This window comes from Rhagoletis pomonella, unplaced genomic scaffold (genome assembly GCF_013731165.1).
Source record: "Rhagoletis pomonella isolate Grant_MI unplaced genomic scaffold, Rhpom_1.0 Rhpom_scaffold_00012, whole genome shotgun sequence".
Classification (NCBI taxonomy): Eukaryota; Metazoa; Arthropoda; class Insecta; order Diptera; family Tephritidae; genus Rhagoletis; species Rhagoletis pomonella.
In genome coordinates this window covers 6,152,659-6,162,643 of record NW_023458566.1, presented here as the reverse complement: position 1 = coordinate 6,162,643, position 9,985 = coordinate 6,152,659, and the positions used below count along the sequence as shown (strand labels likewise).

General features: G+C 40.8%; 3 protein-coding genes across 3 annotated transcripts in view; 2 read left to right on the top strand and 1 right to left on the bottom strand.

Annotated features, from left to right (window-relative positions):
- LOC118747547 (dynein heavy chain, cytoplasmic) overlaps window positions 1–1,129 on the top strand; it is a gene marked incomplete at its 5' end in the record, with an annotated part of 5,603 nt that extends 4,474 nt beyond the window's left edge. The window contains 1 exon segment of the mRNA XM_036481597.1: window positions 1,065–1,129. Coding sequence (XP_036337490.1) covers window positions 1,065–1,129 — 65 coding nt within the window.
- An 864-nt stretch (window positions 1,130–1,993) lies between these two features.
- On the top strand, window positions 1,994–5,967 carry LOC118747725 (probable leucine--tRNA ligase, mitochondrial). The gene is made up of 7 exons (XM_036481831.1): window positions 1,994–2,160; window positions 2,215–2,667; window positions 2,753–3,886; window positions 3,964–4,168; window positions 4,234–4,484; window positions 4,561–4,794; window positions 4,855–5,967. The coding sequence occupies exons 1-7, from the start codon at window positions 2,071–2,073 to the stop codon at window positions 5,101–5,103; spliced, it is 2,616 nt and encodes an 871-aa protein (XP_036337724.1). The 5' UTR covers window positions 1,994–2,070; the 3' UTR covers window positions 5,104–5,967.
- A 212-nt stretch (window positions 5,968–6,179) lies between these two features.
- LOC118747546 overlaps window positions 6,180–9,985 on the bottom strand; it is a 25,686-nt gene continuing 21,880 nt past the window's right edge. Inside the window, exon 2 of the mRNA XM_036481596.1 lies at window positions 6,180–9,977. Coding sequence (XP_036337489.1) covers window positions 6,683–9,977 — 3,295 coding nt within the window. The 3' untranslated portion in view covers window positions 6,180–6,682. The remainder of the gene's footprint in view (window positions 9,978–9,985) is intronic.

Here is a 9,985-nt window from a genome sequence, read left to right as displayed (position 1 = left end):
AAATCTGGAAAATATCTACTAATAACGTTTTTTAGTTATTTTAAGAGAATAAAAACTACCCAATAAACATTCGGCTTGGTTAACAATTCGAAAACCAATATTTTTTTCGAGTCTCACCTTCGATAACGAATGTGAAATAGGTTAGTAATCGCTTCTAGAACTAGGCCATTCTCCAGCAAAACGGAACCTTCGTTATCTAATGTATTTTTCTTTCGTTATGAATTCGAAATCCAGCCCATTATCGAATTGGAATTTTAATGTGAGAGAGTGATTTTCTTATATTTCCCTCCGAGAATGAGCTGGATTTCATTTTCTCTCTTGTTACTATGGTTTCCATTTTTTTCGAACTCATCTCGAGTGTATTTCCAATATACTATGAACATTGGAAAACTAAGGTGGTTTATGGGTTGGTTCTCAGTTCGATGTTCATATTGGATATCGAAGGTCATTTTCGAACGTTCGCCAAAATGTTTATTGGGTATGTATTTGTTTAGTTATTTCAATAAAAATTAGAATTAATTATTAGGGAACTTTTTATTTAACTAATGATGAGATATTTGATATCATATTAATGCCATCGTCTCGGTTTTCTTCAACCAAAACGAAAGTGAGAGTCAACAACGAAACTTCATCTTTTAAAGAAACTTCAATTGGAGTTATTATTGACAATTGCAGTGACTCAAAAAGTCTGTGGATTTTTTTATTATTCACAATGTTTTTCAATTAAAATTTTGTTTGCCATTTTTTATATAAGAATATTGTTTGTGCTTTAACCAAACACATACAAGTCAAGGCTTCAAGCTATTTACAACATTTAGAAAAACTCAAAAATATTTTCGTCTGAATTTTGAACTTTTTACTCTGAATATTTAGAACAATTTTGGAATTTTAGTATAACCAACAATGTGCAGCTAAAAAATTCCCGTTGATTAAAAAAAAATATATTTGTCACCGGTCTTTTTTTTCATTTAACAATTGCCATTAAAAAAAACTAGAGGGATTTGTTAATTTTTTTTGCGAACAATCGAACATTCTATTCTATCATTCTTGGTACGATGCCCTAGATCAGGCATGCCCAACGCCGACAGAACTCTATAAGCAAGTGTCCAGCGCCGGCAGAACTCTATAAGCAAATGCCCTGCGCTGGGCACGGCTGTCCAAGACAGAACAGATTGTCAAGAATGAACTGAAGCTGATTTCTTTCAGTGTTCATCTCTCCTCTATTACAATTTCTATCAGCTGTTATAGCAGGTACAAATATTAGGTTTGTTCGTCGAGCAAAAAATTTGTACGAATTTGTACGAATTATCACGATTTTTGCCCAAATCGCGTTCGTGCAGACCAAAAAATTATCCAACACTCAAAAATTGTGAGAGCAAAGTGACAGTTCTCGTGGAGAGAAGTTGCAAATTCTTGCTGGAAAAAATTTTGCCAGCAAGAATTTGCAAACACGAAAAACATGTGGTTGTGGCGCATGGTTGCATTTTTGTCTACAATAATTTGAAAATTAGTTCGTTAAATTTAAAAATTTATAAACACGAGGGATTTTTTTTATGAAAAAAGGAAGTAAATAATTGTTGATATAATTAATTTAGTTAATTCCAATGATTTGAACTTAATTCGGCTGAAAAAAATGGTATTCGCAATCGGAATGCAATTGCAACCAGAGTCGATTTAAGAAACCCGACAGCTAGTAAGATGAAGAAATTGAAATGTATGTTAAAGAAAGTCAGAACAACAAGAAATATACATGTATATCCTGTTTTTGGCCATCCGAAAGAATTTTAAAAATTCTATAAAAGTTTTTTATGTTTGAAATGCAACCGTGGACGCCAGCTGGCATCGAAACTTGCAAATTCCTGCAAATTTGCGTTCGTGCAGAAATTTGCAAGTTTCCCAACATGCGAGAGAATTTGAGAGAATTTTTTCTTACTCTCTGATATTTTGAGTGTTGGATAATTCTTGCTGGATTTTCGACGAACAAACCTATTTTAATTTCGTGGGGGAAAAAAATATTTTATTGCAAATTCTTCCAATATTAATAAGAAACCGTATATTAATTATAAGGAAATGCAGCTACTTCTACGTTCTAGTGTGCTTCAGCAATTCAAGCGCATCTGTGACCGCCGTTTTATAACACAAAGCGCGACCGGTATCCAGGTATTATTTAACTTGCTATACACGGGCTAATAATAACCATTCTTACATTGATAGGTTTCGGAGCTTACAAATGATATAAAACATGAAATCGAGTCTCATTGGCGCGCACAAGTATCACAAGGACAATTCGATCCAGAACGCGGCGAAAAATTTTATGTGCTTTCAATGTTTCCATACCCATCAGGTGCCTTGCATATGGGTCACGTAAGAGTTTATTCCATTAGCGACACTGTGTCACGCTTTCATCGAATGTGTGGTAAAAATGTTTTCCAGCCCATTGGCTGGGATGCTTTTGGTTTACCAGCTGAAAATGCTGCCATACAGCGTGGTGTGGAGCCAGCCAAATGGACGGAGGCTAATATTGGTCAAATGAAGCAGCAATTGCAAGCGCTAAGTTGTTCTTTTGACTGGAAACATGAAATGTCCACTTGCACGCCGGAATATTATAAATGGACGCAAAAACTGTTCTTGATGCTTTATAACAAGGGATTAGCATATCAAAATGAGGTTAAGTACTCTAACTTCAGCAAGCGTTCGCATAAAAGTGTATGATTTACTTGCCGATTCTAATGTCTTAAAACATTTCCTGCAGGCTTTGGTTAATTGGGATCCAGTCGATAACACTGTACTAGCTGATGAACAGGTGGACGCAAATGGTTGTTCATGGCGTTCAGGCGCAAAGGTCCAGAAAAAATTGCTCAATCAGTGGTTCATACGCACTACTGCCTATGCTAAAGCACTATTAGAAGGATTGGACGATCCAATACTTCAAGATTGGCGTGATATTATTAATTTGCAGCGTCATTGGATTGGCGAATGTGACGGATATGCATTTCAACTGCTTACGTCAGCCTCAAACTCGCTACGTATTTGGACCAATAATCCGGAACATCTAAAAGATCCAAATTCATTTCTAGTCATCAAACCAAATCATTATCTGTCAAAGTTACCCAATGCATCGCGCTTAACAGTCGAAAATCCTTTCGCTGGCACAGTTATACCAGTAATTTTTAGTGATAAAGCTAATTATGCCGATCATTGTGATGTCTATCTGGCGGCGCCAAGCTTTCGTGAGCAAGATAAAGAACTGCAAGAAACATTCGGCTTGGCATTTTTTGCGCACACAAATACCCCCAGCACTTTGGATGTAAAACGTACGCGAGAAGAAGTCGTGGAAGCGGCAACACGTCTTCAGATCGGAGGCTATCGTGTTTCATCAAAGCTGCAAGATTGGTTGATATCTCGGCAGCGTTACTGGGGAACGCCCATACCTATTATACACTGCAAAAAGTGTGGAGCTGTGCCTGTACCTGAGGACCAGCTGCCTGTGGTGCTTCCAGAGAAAAAATGTTTAGAGGAACAACGTGATGAGACTTTGCGTTGCACTTGTCCCACATGTGGTAGCACAAATGCGCAACGGGAAACTGACACAATGGACACATTTGTGGATAGTTCGTGGTACTATTTGCGTTTTTTGGATCCAAGCTTCAGCAAAGATATGGTAAATAAGGAACTTGTCAAAAAATGTATGCCCGTTGATTTGTACATTGGAGGCAAAGAGCATGCTGTACTGCATTTATATTATGCGCGTTTTGTAAATCATTTTTTGCACACATGTGGACTATCACCGACACCAGAACCGTTTTCAAGGTTGCTTGTGCAGGGCATGGTTATGGGGCGATCATTTCGAATAAAGGGTTCCGGACGTTACGTGAAAGAAGAGGAGGTTGGTATTTGTGCATTCAGTTAAAAAAAAAAAATAAATAAATTTTATATATCTGTATGTACTATGTAATTTAAAAGGTTGAAATTGTGAATGCCAAGAAGAACCAAGCGCGATTGAAGGACACCAAAGAACCGGTTGTAATGACTTGGGAGAAAATGTCAAAATCTAAATTGAATGGCGTTGACCCAACGGATATGTTTAAAGAATATGGCACTGATACCACCCGTCTTATATCACTGGCTGATGTGGCGCCGACTTCACACAGAAATTGGTCAAGCGCGAGTATGTGTATGCGGCCTATAAAGTTGTGGCAACTCTATTAGTCTCTTTTACCACTTCTCCCTTAGCGTTCCCTGGAATACTTAACTGGCAAAAGCGTCTTTGGTTAACTGTAAACGACTTTCATGCATCACGTACTACACCTGATGATAGCGAGAGTGAAAAAATTGATATTGAAAGCGAATCATTCAAGGCAGAAGATGCTAAAATGTTCGATGCACGCAATTTCTATGTAAAGGGTGCCACATTTAACTACCGCCATACGCACCAACTAAGTGTAGCTATCTCTAAAATGCAGGGTCTAACGAACTCTCTACGGGTAAATGTCATCTATGTATATTTGTTGGATATATAATTTAAAATTTGTATACATTTCTTTCCATATGTTTAACTAGCGTGCTCCGAAACATATTATACGCTATAGTCCACAATATGAACGGGCATTAGCTAGTCAAATCATTATGCTCGCACCGATGGCGCCACATTTTGCTTCAGAGTTATGGTCAAAATTTGTAGCTGTGCCGAACCGATTGAGTGCAACGACGCCAGAACTGCAGTGGGAGCGCGATGTGCTGGAGCAAAGCTGGCCCGATATTGACTCAGACTACAAATTAGATTTAACAATTAAGGTGAGGAACTACTTTAAAGGTGTATTTTAATTTCAATAATCTCATTTTACATTGCAATAGGTTAATGGATTTGAAAATTGTGCAATAAAGGTAGCGCGAAATAACTTGGATAGGATTACACACAACGATGCAATGGACATTGCGTTCAATACCGCATCTGTAACTTCATATTTGACGGATAAGAAGATACGAACAACGAATTTCGTACTTTATCCGGGAATTGAGGCTATACTAAATATTTATGTGGACAAAATTAAGCATACGTCTGCGCAGCCGACTAATTCAGATGAGGAGGTGTTTAACAAATAATTTTAATCTTTAACTTGTTGTAAGTAAGCTTAGTATATAGATATGTATGTAGGTGTTTATAGTTTCATGCGTAAGTGGTTATAAGTTTAGCAAATCGAAATATTATTTATTAATTGGTTGCTCTAAACTGAATGATCTTCATATCTGGACTAATGTCGGCGGCAGAATGTATGCATTACTATACATTATACATACATACTTAAGTAAAGTGGATTTCCATATTTTGTGCATATTGCATAGGCAATACAAATTTTGGCGTTGTTTTAAATAAATGCGCATTTGTTACTGCATTGAATTGTGTTTCAACACTACGAAGACCGAAATTTTGAATTACCTAGAAAGACAAAGAGCGATTAAATGACGTATTACAGGTTATAATATTTCATTTATGTTTTATGGTTTCATTTTTGTGTTTTATTCATTGTAATGTATAAAAGTAATAAAAAGTCGTTTCGTTCAACTACCCACACATATGTATATTCAGCGATATGCTAATATTGCTGTCAAATGACCGCCGCGATCTTTCCAATTAGGTAATAATTTTTCATAAACATATCCAGCTGCATATCAGTATAAATATATCAGAATAGAGTAAAAAAGTCGGATTCTTAGAAGTCATGAAACTCTTTGGAATTATGTTCCATCAAAAATGTGGTTGTGCGGGTTGTGCGGCCATTTGACCGCTTTGGTCTATCTCGTGTTAAAAATAGGATTGGGTCAGTTCGTAATTGATGGATATTGGATGGACGGTTAAATGCAGAATTTAAACTTAGTTGCGTAAATAAGGCATTTCTATGAACTATAGTAAATGAATAAAATTGTTTAATTCTTTGCAGTAATATCGAACGAACTGCACCCTTGGCAATAAGGTACTTAATTTAAATGTATAAAGTAAATTTTTAAGATTATTGGTTGTACTTTAATTTTAATCATATTTCTGTTTTTGATTTAATTCCGTTTTGTTTTTAATTAATTTTAATTTTGGTTATTCTCAATAGTTCATGTATTTACATATTTTTTAATTCAATTTATTTTAGTGTGCATTTCAATTCATTTAATTTCACTTAATTCCATAGTTTTTAATTTTATACCTGCCTGTTTTATCCATTTCATTCTGGACCAATGATTGATGATGAAGTTTGATTGAGTAAAAAAATAACTGCTGATTAGTATACGTTTCATGTTCGTTTATTTAATTTTAAAAATTGGGCTACAAATATTTATTGTTCTACATTATATATGTAACTTTAGTATATGTACATCCGCATATGTCTATATGTACGCCGTCTATTTTTGGCTTCTCTAAAGTGTATGTATGTATTCACTAAATCTATTGCACTATTGCATATCGTGGGCAACGATTACCTTGGCAAATGAACAACAAATACATACGTTGTCATCCACGTAGTAGAGACATCATTAACATCTGTCGGCCGTGACTAGCTAAGTATATACATACATATGTATGTATGTATGTACTCGCGCGTAATTGCCGCCCTTGGCCAACAAGCCACTTAACAGCTTCTTCATTCGCCACTCTCCACAAGTTGTAAAAGCTAGGCGCTTGTTTTTTCCATTGTCACTTCATAATTTCGTCCATTAAATTGCGTAAATATTCGTCGAGATGCGAGTAATCGAGCAACGCATTTCGCACAATATCCAGCAGCATACTTGGCCACAGTGATTCCAGCATATGCATTTTCTCCACAGCATTCACCGTGTTTTCGATCATGGTGGCAAAGTGTAAGCGTCCGCGTTCGCGCACACTAAGCGCATTGATGTTGGCGCTGCTGACGCTGGCATCGCTTACGGCATATGGCATTTGTTGTTGGTGATGTCCGCTAGCGCTATTGTTATTGGCATTGTTGCCGCTTATGTTGCTGTTGTTATTATTGTTGGTAGTTGTAGGCTTTTTCCACTGCAACGCCTCTTTGCCGACCACCAGGCGCAATGATTTGTTTTCCGGCTTCATTAGCCAATCTTTAGGCGACATTTTGCTGGCCGTACATGTTTCATCTAGCCGCAAACGAGCCAACAGCGGCTGCAACATCGTCGCCGGCATCGCCCACAACACCAAATCGGCGAGACCTTCGTACAATGCATTCGACGCCTCGATGTCCGCCTCCGTGACCGCAACACCATTGATCAGCTTAAGCCCCCAGTGCGACAGACGATAAATGGCATATTCGCGCCACAAATCCTTTGTGGTAATTGCATTTCCCTCTGGATCAATGGTAAGCGTACTGATGCCTTGCAGTTCGGCTAATGCATTCAACTGACCAATAATCTCGATGTTTGTTTCGCGAAATACGAAATTCTCGGCGTTTGGAAAGCGTGACTTGACGCGCGCCAACACTGTAGCGGCTATATTGTTAAAATTGATGTAGCTAAAATTCAGCGTATGCACATCCTGCGCCTTCGCTGCATTCCATTGCTTGTCGATGTAGCGCAGCGCGCCCTGCCCATACACGTTCAGGTAGCGACCACAAATCTCAATGAGATAGTCACCGCCCTGCTCGCGTTCTCGTTCACGTTCCCGCTCACGTTCGCGCGCCTCACGTTCCGCCTTGTTTGCCGCCGTTGCGCGTTGGCCACCCAACATGGAGTGGTGGCTGTTATTTGTAGTGTTGCCTGTGCTAAGTGGCGGCGGCGCCACTATGCATGTGACTGTCGGCTGAGTTGGCACTTGACCGTTACATGGCGTTGTTGTTGTTGCTGTTGTCGTTGCCGACGTGGCATTTGTGGTGACTTTGTTGATGTTGTTGTTGTTGGTGTTTGCTGTGCGTCTATTGGCGTACGCTTCATTTCCGTTATTAGCTGCGGCTGGTAAGCAGTTATTTATGCCACCACTGCTGGCGCCCACGACTGTCTGTGACCTCATTAGGCGGCGACATGTTGTACGCGTTGTTGCGCTGCCTGGCGCCGCTTGCCCCGTTGCCGTGCCGTTTGCATTGGCTGGTTGTGACGGCTGCACAGATGCGCTCGTGTGCTCTTTAAATCCCAGACTTAGTAAGCTGCCGTGGCCAGTAATTTGTGCTGTGGATGCGCTTGCAATTGTGGCTGTTGTTGCTGCTTTCTGTTGTGGCATCGCCATTGTTTTGCTGGCACTAGCAGTGCGGCGCGGCATTAGCATTGAGGAGTTATTGTTCACCTGACTGACTGACTGAGACTCGGCGGCGGCCTTCGCTGTAGCACTTTCTTCTGCAGCTGTACTTGATGGCTGTTTGTCTGTCGGAAAATTTACATTGTCGGAGTTCGTTGTTTTGGCATCATTTGATGTATGCATTGCGGTAACTCTATTCGCCTTCAATTCTGACCCAGTGGTCACTTTGCTGCCGGTTATATTAGATATTTGTTCGTCTCCTTCAGCGCCGCTATTTAGTTTGTTGGCAGGGGTGGCCTCACCGTCGATTGTTTTTGTCTTCTGTGCCGCGGCTTTTTTGCTTTTGCCCTTTACAGCAGCATTTTCACACGCAACTTCTTTTTCTGCATCACGTCGCTGCTGTTGGCCAGCTACCTTCTGGCATTTGTGTATGCGCGTGACGCGTTGTTGCGGGTCGGTGGAGTCCTCGTTGTCCGAACTGAAGCAGCTGGACGAGGAGTGAACATTCGGCCCCAAACTGGACCCGGAAGAACCGGAACAACGTGCGCTGTTGTTGTTGCTGCCTGTTGTTGTATTGTCAACATTGTTGTTGCTCTTGCTTTCGTCGCACTTGGCCATGCTGCTCACATTATGTGGTTGCTGTCTGATGAGTGTTGTTGTTGTTGGCTTCTCTTTGCCAACCGCATTAGGCGCAATTGATGCCGACTGTCCTGATTTCGGTGTCCCTGTCTGTGTGTGCTGTAACTCACTGCGCGGTTTGTGTTGGTGCTTTTGTTGCTGCTGCTCTATAGGCGGCAATTTAATAAATTCTTGCAATCCTGATTCAAATCCAGCCACAAGCAACGCACCCTCTGCCGATGCATCGCCCACTGCCTCATTGGATTCATTTATACGCGCCAGTTCGCTGGACTTCGCAATACGTGGCGCTGTTGTGTAAGTGGGGAGAAGTTGTGGTTGCTGTTGTGGTGTCTGTTTATGCGTTGCACCGTATTGCTGTATCGTTTGCTGTGACCTTAGCAACTCCCAATTCGTGCGCGCATTCGAGATAACTTCCTCTCGCTTGATACTCTGGTAGGCGTCGGGCGAAAGATGGGCATAATGCGTATCTGAAATCTCTTTATTTCTTCGCCAAGACATTGCAGCGTTGCGTACCTGCTCGGTGATGGGCATCTGACTGAGCGATTGCAGGCGAGGTAAGTAGCTGACCAAGAATGAGACACAATCGCCCGCCAGCGAAACGGGATTATTCTCAATGGTTACCTCCAACAACTGTGTTGCCTTGGCAATCGAAGCCATGTCGTCGACGCGATGCAGCTCGTTGTGACACAGCCAAAGACGTTCCAATGCTGTGAGATATTGAAATCCATTGATGCGCTTGATTTTATTACGCTTCAAATTTAATTCGCGCAATTGCCCCAGTCCACAAAAATCATTGTGACCTATTTGACGTAGCAAATTGCCAGCCAGATTGAGCGACTTAAGCTCCTGCAGACAATTCAGCTTACCGGCGATGCTGGTGATTTTATTGCCATGCAGATCGAGCACGCGTAGCGTTTGCTTCACAGAGCTAAGACCGCTGATATCGGTGAGACGGTTTTTGCCCAGCAACAGCACGGAGAGCGCGGGAAGGCCGTCCAAGTTGCCTATGCGTTCGATTTGATTGTCGTAGAGATCGAGAAAAACGAGATGTTGGAAAATTGCGCCATAAGATGCAGCTAGCTGTCTATTCTTGACGGTCAGCTGCTGTAGGGGATCGTCTTCGTCCAACTCACTACCCAC

What these genes read in the sequence shown, in the direction of transcription:
- LOC118747725 (XM_036481831.1), top strand. Translation starts at nt 2,071, where the DNA reads ATGCAGCTACTTCTACGTTCTAGTGTGCTTCAGCAATTCAAGCGCATC. An exon ending in GATTAGCATATCAAAATGAG is followed by an intron (nt 2,668 to 2,752) that starts GTTAAGTACTCT and finishes CATTTCCTGCAG; the next exon opens with GCTTTGGTTAATTGGGATCC. An exon ending in CAGAAATTGGTCAAGCGCGA is followed by an intron (nt 4,169 to 4,233) that starts GTATGTGTATGC and finishes CTTCTCCCTTAG; the next exon opens with CGTTCCCTGGAATACTTAAC.